The sequence below is a fragment of the Barbus barbus genome, assembly GCF_936440315.1.
Source record: "Barbus barbus genome assembly, chromosome: 41".
Classification (NCBI taxonomy): domain Eukaryota; kingdom Metazoa; phylum Chordata; class Actinopteri; order Cypriniformes; family Cyprinidae; genus Barbus; species Barbus barbus.
In genome coordinates, this window is record NC_136719.1 from 5,279,833 (window position 1) to 5,299,298 (window position 19,466).

General features: G+C 37.0%; 2 protein-coding genes across 2 annotated transcripts; both read left to right on the forward strand.

Moving 5' to 3' along the window:
* The first annotated feature begins 1,848 nt into the window (after positions 1-1,848).
* LOC306860672 (alpha-1,3-mannosyl-glycoprotein 4-beta-N-acetylglucosaminyltransferase C-like) lies at positions 1,849-11,886 on the forward strand. Its single transcript, XM_079402486.1, has 4 exons — positions 1,849-2,021; positions 4,231-4,345; positions 7,198-7,312; positions 9,384-11,886. Exons 2-4 carry the CDS (start codon positions 4,244-4,246, stop codon positions 10,529-10,531), a joined length of 1,365 nt encoding a protein of 454 aa, XP_079258612.1. The 5' UTR covers positions 1,849-2,021; positions 4,231-4,243; the 3' UTR covers positions 10,532-11,886.
* A 4,975-nt stretch (positions 11,887-16,861) lies between these two features.
* Positions 16,862-18,000, forward strand: LOC306860491 (thyrotropin subunit beta; the record flags this gene model as incomplete). Its single annotated transcript, XM_079402226.1, has 2 exons — positions 16,862-17,017; positions 17,761-18,000. The coding sequence occupies 2 exons, from the start codon at positions 16,862-16,864 to the stop codon at positions 17,998-18,000; spliced, it is 396 nt and encodes a 131-aa protein (XP_079258352.1).
* Positions 18,001-19,466: the final 1,466 nt, after the last annotated feature.

Here is a 19,466-nt window from a genome sequence, read left to right on the forward strand (position 1 = left end):
ATATCCCACTTCAGGTCCTGGGAGATGGTGGTGCCCAGGAATCTGAATGACTCCACTGCAGTCACAGTGCTGTTCATGATGGTGAGTGGGGGGAGAGCAGGGGGGTTTCTCCTGAAGTCCACGATCATCTCCGCAGTTTTGAGCGTGTTCAGCTCCAGGTTGTTAAGACTGCACCAGATAGCCAGCTCCTTAACCTCCTGTCTGTAAGCAGACTCGTCACCATCCTGGATGAGGCCGATCAGTGTGCTGTCGTCTGCAAACTTCAGGAGCTTGACAGAGGGGTCTGTAGATGTGCAGTCGTCCGTGTAGAGGGAGAAGAGCAGTGGGGAGAGATCACAGCCCTGAGGGGCACCAGTGCTGATGGTACGAGTGCTGGATGTGTATTTTCCCAGCCTCACTAGCTGCTGTCTGTCAGGAAGCTGGTGATTCACTGACAGACAGAGGTGGGCACGGAGAGCTGAGGTAGTTTGGGCAGGAGGAGGTTTGGAATGATAGTGTTAAAGGCCGAGCTGAAGTTCACAAACAGGATCCTCACATAAGTCCCTGGTCTGTCCAGATGCTTCAGGATGAAGTGCAGTCCCATGTTGACTGCATCATCCACAGACCTGTTTGCTCTGTCAGCAAACTGCAGGGGTTCCAGTAAGGGTCCAGTGATGTCCTTAGCCAAAACCAGTCTTTCAAATGACTTCATGACCACAGATATTAGAGCCACAGGTCTAGTCGTTAAGTCCTGTTATTTTGCGTTTCTTTGGGTCGGGGATGATGGTGGAGCGTTTGAAGCAGGAAGGGACTTCACACAGCTCCAGTGATCTGTTGAAGATCTGTGTTAAGATGGGGGCCAGCTGGTCAGCACAGGATTTCCGACAGGCTGGTGTCACACCATTACATGTCCAGACGCTACATGTTCCCATAGTGCATCTGCTGCCATCTCTTCCCCAGGTAAATGAGGCACACACACCTGGCCATCCACATGATCTAAAAGCAGATTTAGCAGACCAGGTAACCCTCTTCTATTGCTCCACGGTCCAGTTCTTCTGATGCTCCCGTGCCCATTTTATACTCTTTCTTGGTGGACTCTGACCAGTCTGTGGTCCCATGAGCAGCAATGCGCTGCGTGTTCTGATACCTTCTCATCATGACCAGCGATTGGACCAGATAGAATAGCCTTCATTCCCCACATGCACCCATGACCCTGACACCGGTTCACCAGATCTCCTTCCTTGCACCAATTTTGGTAGGTACTAATGCCTGAATATCAGGAACACCCCACAAGACTTGATGTTCTGGTGAAGACCGTTTTGGAGATGTTCTGATCCAGTCGTCTATAGCTATTTGGCCCTTGTCAGAGTCTCTGAGATATTTTCTCTTGCCCATGTTTCATGCTTCCAACACATGAACTTCAAGAACCGACTGTCCAAGTATGTGTGTATGTGTTTGAAAACATGGTTTACGGGGACACAAAAGTGTATAATATGTCATAGGTATTACAAAGAGAAAAAGCTCAGTATAAACACTGTACCTGAGTAAACATGCTGATGCAGAAGTAAATCAGCAGAAGAGAGAAGAGTTGGCTTCTACTCAAATTTATATAGGCTACAGTAGCACAATGTGATAATAAAAAAGTGTGATATTTATGTAGTTAGTTATTTGTCTTGCCATGATGTGATTAAATAACTAAAGAAAGTCTATAATGAAGCCAAGAGATCAAAATTTATTTGAAACTCGTTTCATTTATTCATTTTCACGAGAGTAATCTCTACCACTGACTGACAAGGAAACGACAAACTCGACAACCCTATCTGACAAGTTTCATTCAACCTTTGCTCTGCTGACATCTAAGCGATAACCACTCCTCATGACAGCAGCGCGCGAGGATCATCATCATCTGGTTAATAAACACTTCACTGAAGGAAATAAAGCCCGTATCGAAGCACACTAGGAAGTGGTTTTCTCGCTTTATATACAATATCATTTTGAATGCATATAGCCTACCGCTATACAAGGCTGTAGGTGAAATAAAGGTACGTGGATTTAATCAATTTATATGAACTGTACTGTGTGTTAAAACTTACACTGCTGATCCAGACATTATGCAAGTAGTTCCGTTTAACATATACTTTCGATTTGACTTTTTTTCCACATATGTGCGTGTCGAACGGGAAATGTGGGCGATCCGAATTTGGAATCATTATTTTTTATCTTTGCATTCAGAATTTAAAATTAGGTTTATTTTTTCCGCAGTTAGAAATAGGCTAAGACATAACCCCATATGAAATGAGAGATTGATTATACAACTACTACTATAATCATATAATAATAATAATATGGCCTAATACTAATATATATATAGGCTATATATCTATACTGTGTGTGTGTGTTTCTTTTGGTTAGCTTTTAATATAAAGGCTTAAAGATGGTTAGACTGTTTCTTTCACCGATGCCCTGTGGGACCTTGTAAAGGCTTTTAAACAAATCAGCTTTTTTAAATTGCAAATGAACATTGTTTTAAGGAACATAGCTAGTGTCCAGACTCACAAACATAGCTATCTAATAACCTAAAACCAGTTTGCCTGGTTTACTCTCTTTCTATTGTTCTGTTTGCTTACTTGTGGTAATCTACTCAGTAGTCATAAGGGTCACTTTATATTAGGTGGCCTTAACTACTATATACTTACATAAAAAAATAAGTACAGTGTACTTATTGTGATCATATTGTATTTCAAAACACTGTTGCTGCTATTGAGGTGGGATATGGGACAGGTTTGGTGGGATGGGTGGGTTTAAGGGCGGGTTAAGGTGTAAGGGATGGGTCAACAGTGTAATTATAAATGTAATTACATAAATGAATTACAGATGTAATTACACAGGTATTTTTAAATATAAGTACAATGTAAAAACATGTACAGGTATGTACACAATAAGTGCATTGTATCAAATTAATTTAAATGTATGTACATAGTAGTAAAAAGCTGATAAAGTGGGACCAAATATTTTGAATAAATAAGATTTCTATTGATATATAATATTTGGGTTTCAAATTAAACTATTTGAAAATCTGGAATCTGAAGATGCAAAAAAATCTAAATATTGAGAAAATTGCCTTTAAAGTTGTCCAAATTAAGTCCTTAGCAATGCATATTACTAATCAAAAATGAAGTTTTGATATATTTACAGTAGGAAATTTACAAAATAATCTTAATATCCTAATGATATTTGGCATAAAAGAAAATTTTATAATTTTGACCCATACAATGTATTTTTGGCTAATTGCTACAAATATACCCCAGCGACTTAAGACTGCTTTTGTGGTCCAGGGTCACAAATATGGGTTTTCAAATTAAAATAAGCCTAAGTACATGTTGTGGATATGTTTGTGAAGTACATACGTTTTTCATTAAATTAGCAATAATTTTTAGTGTAAAAAAACTTTCAGACTTATTACAGTCTTCGCTACTTAAAATGTTTTAAAATGTTTAAATTGGAAAGCAAATAGTGACATGCTTTGGGGGAATTTTTTTATATATTTTAAAGCACTTACAGTTAAAATTTATGGAGCAAGACATTTCGGAGGGGTGAAAACTGGAAATGTGTAGAGGCATTTAAGCGGTCTAAATCGTCTTTGTGGTGATGCTGCTTTACTAACCAGACCATTTGCTTATGCATTACACAGGTACAGTAATTCCTGCAGGGGGAATATTATATTCCATGTAAACATGTTCTTGTTTAATCAAGGGAAGTCATTAGGGTCCTGGCTTTACATGAACATGACAGGAGAAAAATTGGATATAAAATTAGTAAGCTATTCTGTTCTGATTGAGTATGCTATGCTTCTCAGCACAGTTCAGTATTAAACAGGCAAGTCTCAGATTCTTGGTAAAAAAACAACACAACAACCACTGAATTTTGCATCCTTAGAATTCATTTGAAATCGGATATTATTGGCTATTGATTATTGATATGCAATGTTCATTAATAGTAAATATGTTCATATTCATCGACATCTATGCTTACACTCCCTTTTCAACTTTTTCCTGGAAATGACTTGCTAGTTTGAAAAGCATTATTCTGCTGCTCTGCTGAATGCGAGAGCTGAATGGTTCATAATCGGCCATTAATTATTCAAACTGGGTCATGTGAATAATTGAACAATGCAGCTACTGATTAAAGATAATCAAACATATTGGAAAAACAGCATTTGGACTTGCAAGTGAAGCCTGTGTGTCTTAACAGAAGAAGGTGTGGGATGAGATGCCATCTGAAACAAGTCCTCCTCCTAGCAGCTGGTCTTCTCATTTTGACCAGGGTCTACATCTACATGCAGAGAGCAGAATCTGGAAACCTCAAGGTATTTGCTTGTGCTAATAGCATGATTATTAAAATATTGAAACTTAAAGGGATAATTAACAGAAAAGATAACCACCAGAAAAGGTAACCAGCTGCATTGCATTCTATGGGCTTAAAATATCTTCTTTTATGTTCCACAAAAGAAAGAATGTCAAACAGGTTTGGAATGAGATTAGGTTGAGTGAATATTAATAGGATTTTCATTTTTGGGTGGAGCATCCTTTTAAGATGGCTCATTATGTTGTATGTCCTCAGACAATGTTAGTTTCAGACTGTGGCACACCACAAGTTGCCCTTTTTCCATTTATTGCACGTCAAGTTTACTGTGCATTTGAGTCATACTGTTAATGATTTTTTTACATCAGCATGGATCACAGCATATAATCATATTTCCTATTACATTAAAAGGCAGTTTAGGAGAATAGTGACATGGAAGCGCATTTCACAAAAACATATTTGCTTCCTTGTTTGGTTTGAAATAAGGAAGATTTAAAAAAATCGCTCCCTGGAAACTACTGCAGTAAATAATGGGCAGGAGAACAAACTGGTGCTAAAATCACAAGAAAGATGCAGACGGACAAGACAGGCGTTATGGTGCAGACCCAGCTGAAAACAAAACCCTGTCGTATTCTGCTGAAGTTGAACTCGAAGGAAATGAAGTGACCCCTGGCCATATTTATGCAGGGGTAACCTGACGACCTTCAGGTTACAAGTCCAACTCTCTATCCATTAGGCCACGACTGCCCCCATAAACAGTGACTTGGTGACACCTACTGGCGGTTTTAATTTCACATTTAAAGTATCTTATGATTTTTTTTTTTATATATAATTTCATAAGTATTCAACATTTTATGTCTTATATATCAAAACATTATTTCTGCATTTGTAACTGCAGGTTAAATGCATGCATATCCTGCATTAAACAGTGTGTAAATACATCTAAATGCCACTTCAGGTGAAGCTTCTGTGTTTCCTCTGCATTGCAAAGATTCATTTTGTTGATACTGATTTAATTTGCGTGGTAACAGCCCAAATGTCTTACTATTATAAGTTATTATTATAACTGATTCCTTTAATTAAAAACAACTAGTTTGAGATGTATAGGCCTATCCAGGGCTCTACAGTGCGACTGAAAACTACTGTGTGTGACTATGAACAAATATTTAGGAGCATATTCAGCATATTTGTGTTTGTGCTGAGGGAGCTTTAAAGCTTTCTAACGTACTTACGTGTTTTTGCAGCGTTGAGTAATGTATCACATAACAAAAGAAGTGTAGACAGTGTAAATAAGAGATTCATTGTGCAGTGTAAGGAGCTTCGTTGAATATAATGCAGTTTTGTGAGATCGCATTGAACTAAGATGAGTGACAGCTTTTAATGATTATTAAGGGAGTTTGCAAATGTGATATGGATTTAATACAGCAGTTCATTAAACAAGAAGTTAATATTAAGTGACTTATTGTCTGACTACAACACTCTGTTTATGAATGAACTGTGTTTTTAAACGAATCTAGTAAGTCAACGATTCAATTACTCATTCATAAAGACAGTCACTACTTCATTCCTGAAGGAATCAGCCATTCGAACGAATCAATTAAATTAATGATTCAGTGATAAAATCAGTGACATACCGCCACCTATTGCCAGTTTTAGTTTATTTTTTATAGTATCTTTTCTGTTATTTAAATAATTTAATATTTCTACATTCAAAATTGTATATTTAAAACATGAACCTCAACATGAATTTATGAATTTAATTGCACTTATGCAACCTCTTAGCCTCATTAAACATCTGAAAATACACCTACAAGCCACTTTGTAGTACAAAATGTATTTCTTAAATACTGATTTCATTTGATTGGTATCTTATTCTACTTCTTACTCTACTTTTATTCTGTTATTTTAATTAGAAATGATAAAAGCTTATTAATATATTTTTTTTGAATTTGACAAAAGATTACATACTTTTAATAAAGTTAGAAAAATGCCATTACAGAGTTATAAACAAAATTCCCTGTAAATCACTTTGAGTGAAATATCACCTCGTAATGGGAAGGTTCATTTTTGATCAGAATGTTTGATTATTGATTTGAAGGTGCTCTTAAATTTTTGACCGTGCTCCTTAATTTTTTAAATTAGGAGCACAAGCGCTGCTAAAAAGAAAAGTAAGCGTAGCCCTGCCATCCCAGGCGTGTCAAACTCAGCTCCTGGAGTTTAGTTCCAACCCTGCTCCAACACACATACCATGTAGTTTTTAAATAAGCCTAAATGATTAGATTAGTATAGATATAACCCTGATTAAACACAGCTGATCCAGTGTTTAATTAGGGTTATATCTATACTGTGTAGGGCTGTGGCCCTCCAGGAACTGAGTTTGACACCCTTGTAAATTTTAAATGAGCTACTTTTTACTTTTACTTGAGTAGATTTTTAGACTGGTACTTTTACTTGTACTTAAGTAAAATTTAATGAAGGTATTGGTACTTTTACTTGAGTAAAATATTTTCCTACTCTTTCCACCTCTGATTTTTGAATGATTGTCGGTGAAGAAAATAGGCCATTTACCCACATGGTGGTGTGGTTACAATAGCAGGGTCTAACTGCTGAAACTAAACAGACAAATGTTGAACTTCCTGTCATGTTTGCGGTTATTTACACTCTCTGAAAAAAGGGTACACAAGCTGTCACTGCAGTGACACCTTTGTAACTTTTTTACCCCTAAAAGATGCATATTAGTATCTAGATGGTACATATTAGTAGCTTTTGAAGGCGAACGCCCCAGTGACAGACTCTGGACCTTTATTTCCTTTTAGTTATGAGCAGAATAATAATTATATTGTATTTTTTCTTCAGGGGTCACTGACCTGGATCTGGGATAAGGAGACTTGGGTGGAAGATCTTAATGGCCATTACCTGCATTTCAACGTTTCCATTAAGGTCCTGGCAGGAGTCTTCCAGCCGTTCAAGAGTGAGTCATCTGTTTACATCTACATGCATGTAGATCAGTGGTGTCAAACTCTGCTCTAACACACATACCTATAGTTTTCAAATATGCCTGAAGGACTTGATTAGCTGGATCAGCTGCATTTACTTAAGGTTGAACAGTGGACTAACAGTACTTTGCAAGGGTTTGGCCCTCCCAGAATGGAGTTTGATACCCTTGATGTAGATGTTTTGTTTAGGTGCACCAGATCTAGAAGATCTTTATATACTACCCTTCAAAATTGTGAGGATCTGTAAGATTTTTTATTAATTTATTTAGTATTTTTTTAAGTCTCTTCTGTTCACTAAGGCAGCATTTATTAGATCAACAATACAGTAAAATATGTCATATTGTGAAATATTATTACAATTTAAAATATTTATGTTATATGTTCCCTGTGTTGTCTTGTATTGGAGGACTTTTATGTTGTGTTGGACTTTATAGTCATGTTCTAGTTGTAGCAAATTAAAATGGGGTACGATAAATTTAAAATATTTAGATCAGCTTTCAGAATTAACTGCAGCAGAATTAATACTACAATTAAGTAGACTGTCCACTGAGGAGACTCAAATATAAAAATAATTTTAAATATAAAATAGTAAAATCATTTAATAGCTCTAGGAATCTAATCTCTTTGGCCATGACACAATAGCTTTTCTCACGGTATACAATACCAACAGTACAAGAGCATTTGGCAAGATTGGCTCGTTAAAGGGACTGTTTTGCAAGCAGTGATGACAGAATGAGTATGATGCAAGTTATGGTATAATACACCATATACATAGACTCTTATCACATAGAGCCTATCACACTCATTTCCTGGACAATTATCTGATTACTTTTTATCGCTCTGGACTCACTGAACCACTTTGGTTCTCAAGGGACATTTAATGAGTTTGTGGAGTGAACACTTCCCGGATCCTCCTTGACTGTGAAAGAGGTGAAGGAGGAGCCCACAGTAACCGCTATACACCTACAGCTCTGGTGGTCATGGAGCTTGTCTTGGCCACTGGACCTGTTTTGGGGCAGACGAGACTGGCATCCAGTGTGATGGATCCACTGGGCACCGGTTCCACCCTGGTATCCAGCTTTACCCTGGCTCCCTGCTCTGCCCTGGTCTCCAGCTCCACCGGCTCCGCCCTGGCTCCCTGCTCTGCCCTGGTATTCAGCTCCACCCTGATCTCCAGCTCTGCTCTGGTCTCCAGATCCACCGGCTCCGCCCTGGCTCCCTGCTCTGCCCTGGTATTCAGCTCCACCCTGATCTCCAGCTCTGCTCTGGTCTCCAGATCCACCGGCTCCGCCCTGGCTCCCTACTCTGCCCTGGTATTCAGCTCCACCCTGATCTCCAGCTCTGCTCTGGTCTTCAGCTCCACCCTGGTTCCCTGCTTTGCCTTTGTCTCCAGCTCCGGCCTAGTCTCCAGCTCCACTGACTTCACCCTGGTCTTCAGCTCCATCCTGATCTTCAGCTCTGCCCTGGTCTTTAGATCCACCGGCTCCACCCTGGTTCCCTGCTTCGCTCTGGTCTTCAGCTCCACCCTGGTTCTCCAGCTCCACCGGCTCCGCCCTGGTCTTCAGTTACGCGCTGGTCTCTAGCTCCACCCTGGTTCCCTGCTTTGCCCTGGTCTCCTTGGCTCCCCATTCTGCCTGTTCCGTCCTGGCCTCCTGCTCTACCTTGGTTCCCTAGTCCTCTTGCCATGGGCCCGGCATTGCGTCTCTTCCTGCGTCTAGTCCTTTTGTTTATTGGTTCCTCCTTGATTATCTCCCTAGGTCTCTCGTTATCTTGTTAAATTTTTTAACCCCCTGTGTATATATAGCCCTTGTGTTTTCCTTGTTGCATTGTCAGTTGTTAAATGCAATGGTCGCTGTTGTTCCTGTTTGTTTCTGTTATCTTGTTCCCTGTGTTCCCGGTTGTCTGTCTGTCTCTCTCTCTCTCTCTCTCTCTCTCTCTCTCTCTCTCTGAAAAATAAGGCAAAATCTTGAATAAAAATTTGTGAAATCAATGAAACCCAGAAAACGACTGTATATTCACATCCCTGTTGTTTCATTATTTTTTCAGAGTACCTGACGGTGGGCCTCTCGTCTGTGAAGAGGGAAAAGGGCAGTTATCTTCAGGACACTCTTCAGTCAATCTTCTCTGCCTCCTCAGAGGAAGAGCTGGATCAAATGGTCGTCGTCGTGCTTCTTGCAGACTTTGATGTGAGCTGGATCCAGCAGACATTAGAGAAGATTACAGATGAATTCCACACGCGGCTGTCCAAGGGTCAACTTTTGGTCATTCACGCCAATGAAGAAAACTATCCTCCCCTCACAGGTCTGAAGAGGAACTTCAACGACGCTCCTGACCGTGTGTCCTTCCGTTCGAAGCAAAATGTGGACTACTCCTATTTGCTCTATTTTAGCAGCAATCTCTCCCAATACTATGTCATGCTGGAGGATGACGTGAGCTGTTCGAAGAACTTTCTCACCAGCATGCGTGAGCACATCGATTCTGTGGGCAACTCGAAGTGGGTCACATTGGAATTCTCCAAGTTGGGCTACATCGGAAAACTCTATCAATCCAGAGATCTGCCCATTCTAGCCCGATTCCTTTATAATTTCTACCAAGAGATGCCCTGCGACTTTCTGCTGTCGCATTTTCACAGATTGTTGATGCAGGAAAAAGTAATTCGTTTCCGCCCATCTCTGTTTCAGCACATGGGCATATACTCGTCATTTAGGGGGACGTTCAATCGCCTAAAGGATGAAGACTTTGTTGAAGAAGTTGCCGATAACCCTCCAACAGACATTAGCACGAATATCGAAACCTATCAGACCAATACTATCGACAAAGCTTACAGCCAAGGCTTAGAGTATTTCTGGGGTGTATCCCCTATTGGCACAGAAAACTACATTTTAGTGGTCTTTCATGAACCTGTTCTTATCTCCCGTGTCCAAATAATGACAGGACTGGATGGGAAAGATGAGCTGGTCTATGCTGATGTGGAACTTGGAAAAACGCTGGTTAAAAAGGAGTCGAAGGTGGAGTGCTCCGGATTTGACAAGCTAGGTTCTCTTCAGCAAGGCCAGTTCAATGAACCGGCTGTTCAGAAACTTGTGCCGGCAACCGTGGCATGTTTACGAATCCGAGTCACCGCAGCCCAAACGACATGGGTCGTCGTACGCAAGATCCAGGTCTGGACTGCTAAAGCTGACCAAACCAGATGAAATATTTCTGCTGTGCATTTCTCATCATGACTTACAAAGGCTTGAATATTTAAAATAGACACATGCTGGGTAATCTGTATGTGAGGGAAAGATGTCGTTTCACTGCATAAAATAATTTTATAAATAATCTTAAAACAAGATATATTTACTATGGCATACTATATTTTCTTTAGAAAACTATATTTTAGGAAACTAAATTACATTTAGTTTTCTGTTTCTATTATAAAATATTTTGTTGTTAATAATATAAATAAAATAAAATACATTTTAATAAACTTACTTACAATAATCTTTTAACAAAATAACTTAAATCAATAAAAAACCTCAAAACATAATTTTGTAATTTTTTGCAAGGTTTCCTGAGATGATACAAATCAAATTTCATACAAATAGGGTTAGTGTATTAAGGGTTAAAAAATCAGGCACACAGAAGGAACACAGAAGTTAATATTTTAAATTAATTTTAGTTTTAATTTTGGTAAAGGTTTAATAATTTTGTTGGGTGTTTTTGTGAATATGTCTGTATAATTATTTTTAATCACAATTTAGTTTGATATTTTATTTTGGTTTGTGTTTATTTTGTTTCAATTAATTGTTATTTTTTTTATGGTTTAAGGTTTAGTTAAGGATAGAAACCCTAATTTGAACGGCTACAAAGTATGAGGCTTTTTTCTATAAAAGACATGGCCTGGATATTGTGTAGTTGAGTGGCAAAACAGGATGCCAAGATTCAAAGAGCATTTTACAGTCAAAATATTTAGATTTACAAGTCTTGTAAAAATACAGGATGTTTTGTCATTTCTGCCCCCTAGGGGTGATGACTTTGAAATACAATTCCCTAGTTCCATCACTCCAAGCACCAATGAGGGGGAAAAGTGCTGATTACATTCAGCACAAACACACACACTCTTAAATTAACTTAAGTTTGCTCAGTATTTGGGGAAAAGGATAGATTTTATACCAAAATGTCATGTTGTATTGCATTTCCTGTGTTTCTGACAATCACATCAGCATGTGTGCTTCACTGAACCTCATGTGCAGGTATCAATGCTTGTTGAGTGCCCTCAGGGACAGACAGTGAGAAAGATAGATCAGAGATAACTGAACAGCTCAGCATCACAAACTGATATCTTCACTCTATGAATACGAGTGTAATCTCTGTTAGTTCATCTTTTTTGTTATTAAAATGTAATATTTTTCCATAATTTTTGCTAAACTGTATACACCACTGTTGTCGATGACAGCCAGTTAAACTAGTTTCATGCACTCTATCATCTTTTTTTCCTCACAGTCAGATGCTTTCAACTCAAATCAGTGTAATAAGCGTTATTGCAAAATAAACCACTTCAGGATGCTACTCCACATTGCATTATGGGTCTAATTTGAGATAATGACAAGCTAACTGTACTGGGTTGTCATTGTTTAAATGAATATTACTGTATGTGCACTACCGTATCTGAAACCACTTGTGAAAATGCTTCTATTTTGCATTTGTATAACTTAATATAAGACACTTTAAGATCAACACAACAATTTGAATGAATAGTGAAAATATTGCTGAATCTGATATACATATACAGTGGGTACGGAAAGTATTCAGACCCCCTTAAATTTTTCACTCTATGTTATATTGCAGCTGTTTGCTAAAATCATTTAAGTTATTTTTTTCCTCATTAATGTACACACAGCACCCCATATTGACAGAAAAACACAGAATTGTTGACATTTTTGCAGATTTATTAAAAAAGAAAAACTGAAATATCACATGGTCCTAAGTATTCAGACCCTTTGCTCAGTATTTAGTAGAAGCACCCTTTTGATCGAATACAGCCACGAGTCTTTTTGCGAAAGTTGCAACAAGTTTTTCACACCTGGATTTGGGGATCCTCTGCCATTCCTCCTTGCAGATCCTCTCCAGTTCTGTCAGGTTGGATGGTAAACGTTGGTGGACAGCCATTTTTAGGTCTCTCCAGAGATGCTCAATTGGGTTTAAGTCAGGGCTCTGGCTGGGCCATTCAAGAACAGTCACGGAGTTGTTGTGAAGCCACATCTTTGGGTTCTTCTTTACCTCTCTCACCAAGCCTCTACTCCCCCGATAGCTCAGTTTGGCCGGACGGCCAGCTTTAAGAAGGGTTCTGGTCGTCCCAAACGTCATCCATTTAAGGATTATGGAGGCCACTGTGCTCTTAGGAACCTTAAGTGCAGCAGAAATGTTTTTGTAACCTTGGCCAGATCTGTGCCTTGCCACAATTCTGTCTCTGAGCTCTTCAGGCAGTTCCTTTGACCTCATGATTCTCATTTGCTCTGACATGCACTGTGAGCTGTAAGGTCTTATATAGACAGGTGTGTGGCTTTCCTAATCAAGTCCAGTCAGTATAATCAAACACAGCTGGACTCAAATGAAGGTGTAGAACCATCTCAAGGATGATCCGAAGAAATGGACAGCACCTGAGTTAAATATATGAGTGTCACAGCAAAGGGTCTGAATACTTAGGACCATGTGATATTTCAGTTTTTCTTTTTTAATAAATCTGCAAAAATGTCAACAATTCTGTGTTTTTCTGGCAATATGGGGTGCTGTGTGTACATTAATGAACTTAAATGATTTTAGCAAATGACTGCAATATAACAAAGAGTGAACAATTTAAGGAGGTCTGAATACTTTCCGTACCCACTGTATATATATATATATATATATATATATATATATATATATAACCCTAACCCTATACTAGTGTCCAAAGTCTCTTATATGCTCCAAAAAGACAAATTAACACGTTTCTTTTTTTCAGCAAGGAGGCATTAAATTTATCAAAAGTGACAGTAAGAACAATTACAATATTCAATGTTTCTTTGAAACTTTCTAGTCATCAAAGAATCTTGAAAAAAATGTATAATGATTTCCACAAAACATGTTACGCAGCAAAGCTGTTTTCAACATTTCTAATAATAAGAACCTTTATTATTAATTGAGGGCCAATAATAATTGAGCAGAACATCAGCATATTATAATGATTTCTGAGGGATCATGTGACACTGAAGACTGGAATAATCATGCTGAAAATTCAGCTTTGATCACAGGAATAAATTAAATATTGCAATATGTTACATAAGAAAAGAGATATTTTAAAGTATAAAAACATTTCACATTTGTTATACTGTATTTTCGAGCAGTTAAATACTGCCATGGTGAGCAACCGTCATTATTCCAAACCTTTGCCTGCCAGTGTGTATCAAATATAGTGTGTGTAGTGCTATGCATTTTAGATATTAAATCTAAATTTAATCCAAACATTGTCCTTTGACCTCTGACCTCAGCTGAAATGCGCTGGCTGACCGCTCTCAGAAGATATGGCTGAGGAGGAGACATCATAAAAAATAGGAATGGGTCATGTATCCTCGTGACCTAGTTTTTCCCGGAGCGACCAGCGTGTATCACGTTGCCCTCTAGCGTTAACTTCCACGTCCCTAGATCAACGTGACCAGGTCGACTTGTTGGCAGGATACTGTGAATGTAACTGATTGCACAACACTGTAGTGTCCTCCTGGCATCCTCTGAGCGCCAAGAGAAATCTTTCAGTTATAAAGGGCTCAAATGACATCCTAATTATATAAACTCTGCTAACCCCGACACTGTAATTATTGAAGCTGACAGTGCACTAAACATAGACTGATTCAGTTACAGTCAGCTGGAGTCGATGCTGTGGTCGAGACAAACACACGCTGCAGGCGCTGTCATATTTTACTGTTCGCTCCTGAACAATTCAACTGTATGGCTTTTGTCTTTTTCAACATCAGTTTGAGGGTTGAATATGTTTATTAAAACTGATTTCCAGAAAGCTGTTTGGATGTGAGACTGAACTAGTATAATGTAAATAATTAAAATAGTAGTATTAGGGCTTTCATGTTCATATTTGGCATATTAGCCTGGTTGTTTTTAGTCTGCTGTGTGTAAACTGTACATTGTTTTGACAGGTAATATATAAAAAAAAATGATCTTTGATTGAATCAACCTGAAAACACATACACAAATATCTTCAAGGGTAAAAACAGGTAGAAATAGATTCGTACAGTAATATCAGCAAAATTGCACTTTTTATATCACCCTATTATTTTACCTTAAGATAAAAAATTATGTTTTTTTCTGATTCACTTCGAACCAGAATTTTAAACCTTTTATTTTTTCATAAATAAGGCTTTTTAGCTGATCAAATTAAGTTGTTTTTAATTTGACTTTCTTTTGCTTTTAATATTTATTGTTGAATTACTTTTCAAAAAAGACACTATTCTAATAAAATATTTAAATTTAAGCCCCTCCCCCCAAAAACGAAATGCATTTTTGCATGTTTCTTAAGCTTTTAAAATATACTTGAGAATAATGAAACATTGCAATGTGTATATACACTTTACATGTAATGTGAGTACAAGCCGCTCAAAAATAATTACATGAATACAAGTTTATTATGCACCTATACATGGTCCATAGTTTTCAAATCGCAAGCATGATTGATTCTGGTTTTATCGGTCTGATCTGTTGACCGACTGAGTTTTCGTTCAGGTGTCATACAGATCTAATGACAGGAGAACCAGAGTTCAATAGTTCATTAAGTACTTTCTTCTTGTAATATCATATTATCTTTATAACACCTTTAATTAATAACATTAACAAACATTTTAACATTATATAATACTAGCTTAATACTTCTCGAATGTACATCCAAAAATACAGTAAAAAGGAATTGCCTTAACTAATGCAGTCAGGTTTATTCTCTCAAACAAATGATCTTTTTGTTTTAAATTAACCCAGTTTATTAAAATCCTGAAGCACATTTTTAGGTTGTATACATATGAACTGTTGATCTGATAAGCATATCTAACTTATTTCTGTTTTTGAGAACGAGTGAGGTTTGGAAGCATGCAGTGGCAGCACATGTCCCAGCGGCCAAGAGCGAAGCATTAGCGGGGATTAGACACGCAAAACACTGTCCAGGTGAACCACGAAACACGTGAAACACACACAGCCCCATTTACCCAGCAGAACTGGGACATGGCCAGAAATGCAACAATAACATGACTGTGATAATCAAACAAAACCGCTGATACAGACAGAAAACAGTCTGCATGGGAAGCTAGCAAACACCCAATGCAAAATGTGCACAAGTCAAGCAAAAAAAAAAGCTATTACCTCCTGATTTGAACGTGATTGTCAGTGTAGTCAGGCTGATTCAGTCATATTTGATTTATATTAAAACAATACTATAGAATAAAATCAGTTTGTTTTGCTCAGTTGCCACATGATTACCCAACAAATCATTTTTACAGTGCAATGCTCCATATATATATTCATATATTCATATTCTTTAGTGGGATGCCTTTAATATTCTAGTATACAGATTTCTGAACATCTGCTGCATGTACTTTAATGATAATAATTATTGCCATAGAAATGCGATGAGAAATCAATTTAGAAAATAACTAGTGCTGTCAAACGATTAATCGCATCCAAAATAAGTTTTTGTTTACATAATATATGTGTGTGTACTGTGTATATTTATTATGTATATATAAATACACACACACACAGTATATATTTTGAAAATGTTTACATTTATACAATTTATATTATATATATATAAATATATTTAATATACAAATAAAACATATTTTTCTTAAACATATAAATGCATGTGTGTGAATAAATATACACAATACACACACATATATTATGTAAACAAAACTTATTTTGGATGCGATTAATCACGATTAATCACTAAAAATAACATGGAAATATATTAATACATTGATATATATATATTCAGCATTTAATAGAATTAATAGAAAATGTAAATATTTGTATCTTATATTTTCAGCTGCATTGAAGTTCATATGTTTATCTTCATCTTCAATCTTCAATCATAATATATAAAGAGAGATAATAAGCCTCTTTTGATGTAGAATTTGCTATAATTATTTGTAATCTTATTCTTAATTCTTAAATAAAATGCGAGATGTTTTCCTTGATTTTCATTCGCAGGCATTATTTGAAATGATAAATAGCAATGGATAATAACCAATTCCACTGAACTCTTGCTGTTACATAAAGAGATGTAGTAACGGGGCCGTGCGGAGCCATTCGGCCCGGTGTCACGTTGATTTCCAGTGTGGAGGATCAGTCTGAAGACCCTCCCTCCCTGCACCGCAAGATAAGAGGCACACAGGTCAGCTGGGATTAGTGTGAGTCTAAAAGCACACGAGGAACTCAAAATCTGACTTCTCTCAACAGCATTGATCAGAACATCAGCCAGATCCCCAGCGATCCTCCAGAGCAAGATGAGGATGTTATTTTGCAGTCTGCTTGTTGTGTTGGGAGGAGAAGTTCTCCTGGCCTGCTCTCTGAAGAACTACACACTGTACGTGGAGCGACATGAGTGTGGTCACTGCATGGCCATCAACACCACCATGTGCAGCGGAATGTGCTTCACACAGGTGAGAGCCTGACAGTTTTCTTGGGGTGTTTTCTTAGATGTATGTCAAATAATTCTGACAGAAAACTGGCCAGGTGAAAACCACGAGGAATGTTATTTTCTGTTTTATTTTGTGCAAGGCATTTTTGAAGCGTGTGGTGCATCTGATTTTGAATACTAAGCAATCATATCGAATATAATACTGCAAGCTATTTAACCATGAAAAACGACCAATATCTTATTTAAAAAAAAATACTTTGATTATAACTGTTCTAGCATATGCTTTGTGTGTGTGTGTGTGTGTGTGTTTGTGTGTGAGAAAGAAAAAGAGAGCCAAAGATATATATGTATATATGAGAGAGAGAAAATGAATCATAAAAATGAGACAATAGTATTCAAAAATGACTTGTTTTGAGGCATAAAACATACATGAAACACCAAAAAGAAGAAGAGGAAGAGTTAGCCATTTTATAGCCTATTTTGTCCAGGTTGCTTATGAATCAAAATATCATCAGAGAATATATCACATGTAATCTTCATATTATACATACTGTACATATATATACTTTTGAGTTCTTGATTTATTATCTTGGATTTTTTCAAGGCACGTTTTCAGAGAAATCAAAAATATATACTGTATATATTACTACATAATAAACAAGAATTAGTAAGAAGTATAAAAATACTATTTAGCTTTATATTAGATTAAGTATATTCCATATATAAATATAATATTTTAAAGTGTGTATTTTGTGTATGTGACAGGACACAAACGTGCGAGGATTTGTGGGCAAGCGTTTCCTGATTCAGAAAGGATGCATGCATCGTTCTCTGGTCTATCATTCTGCTAAGATGCCCGGCTGTCCCGTCCACATCGACCCGCTCTTCTTTTATCCGGTGGCACGCCGGTGCCGCTGCACAAAATGCAACACTACCAAGAACGAGTGTGTCTATGATCCAAAACACACTCCCAGCAAATGCTCCGAGCACCTGCGTGCCGTCTGAATCAATCGAGGGGCTGCCCTCCTCTCTAGAATGATTACCTTTTTTTTGTTCCTCTTATTGTGTTGGTAACATTAGAAAGCGTTTCTGAATTCAACATGGTTGGTTTAGTAACAATGTTGTAATATATATATTTATATACACACACACACACACATACAAAACTCAGCTATAATGTCTTACAGATGAGAGATGGTCTTTGTTGTGGTTCTCCTGTCTGTACCGTTTTCACTATAAATGTCTGCATTAATCACTCAAGCCTCATTTACTGTAACTTATAATACCATTCACTACTTTTTTATTTGTCATTTTTTTTTACAAGGAAAGGCTTCCTTTTTATTAGACAGAGAAAAAAACACCATTACCAAAGCACAAAAATAACAAATATAAATCTCCACAATAACAATAAAACGTTCTTACCTTGACTTTGATCTTTAAAGTATGAGAGCAATAAAAAAAATGATTTATTAGGTTACATCAAAGAGGCTTGTAGAATTTATTTACATATATATTGCACATTTTGTCGAGTTTGTATGCTTGCATGTGTGTCAGAAACAATATAGGAGAATTTGGCAAAAAATGTATTTTAAACTGTTACTAATTGATGATGATGATGATTACATGTTTTATTATGAAACCAGCAAAGTATATACATGATGTTGTGAAAACTGAAAAATAAACATTAATGATCAACTTTGGTCTGACATTGCCATATTATGAAAATTGCATGTCAATTTGTGATTTGTGTGACTTGTTTTCTTAATTCATAACTATCACAATCTGTTTTTACAATATATATTTAATTCAGTAGGCTATGGCTAAAAAGCAGAACAGATCATCTCTATCTATTATATGGTCATAGCATAGAATTATAGTTTCTCAGTGAAAACAAAAAGGATTGAAGGAAGGACACTAATGTCCTAGTTTTTGATTTGCAGTTTTGCGACTTGTGACAGTGGATACCCCCCCCCCCCCCCCCCCCCCCCCCCAAAATACATAAATAAATACAATCTAGAACTGTTTAACATCCTCTTTCAGGACGTAAGGTTAGTCTTAAGTAACAGCTTTTTTTGTGCCACATTAAAGGTTAATTAATTGAAAGTGTGTAGCAAACAAGATGTATAGTGAATAGTGGGCCATTTTGTGCAAAATCACATTTAGCATTTAGCAAATGTCAAGAATTCCCACCCTCAAACCTTTTTTTTTTTTTTTATGTGTCACTGTTCTTTTAAGAAGTTATCATACATTTTTTAATATGTAATTTATTGTACTTTAGCTGTTCAACTTGACTTAATGTTGCTTCAATCGATGTGATTTTTAATTTTGCTTATTCAAAAAAGTATATAATACAATTTAACTTAATATAATTTGGTTATAGTTAAATAAATGATATTTCAGTCAACATCTCTACAAGTTTCGAGCATGCACTATAGCCTAAATGTGACAGAATGTATGTTTTCACCAATATG

Bases quoted from the DNA above. Each gene is read 5' to 3' on its own strand.
- LOC306860672 (XM_079402486.1), top strand. From the start codon at position 4,244: ATGAGATGCCATCTGAAACAAGTCCTCCTCCTAGCAGCTGGTCTTCTC. The intron at 4,346-7,197 runs GTATTTGCTTGT...TTTTTTCTTCAG, and splicing joins CAGAATCTGGAAACCTCAAG to GGGTCACTGACCTGGATCTG. The intron at 7,313-9,383 runs GTGAGTCATCTG...TTATTTTTTCAG, and splicing joins AGTCTTCCAGCCGTTCAAGA to AGTACCTGACGGTGGGCCTC.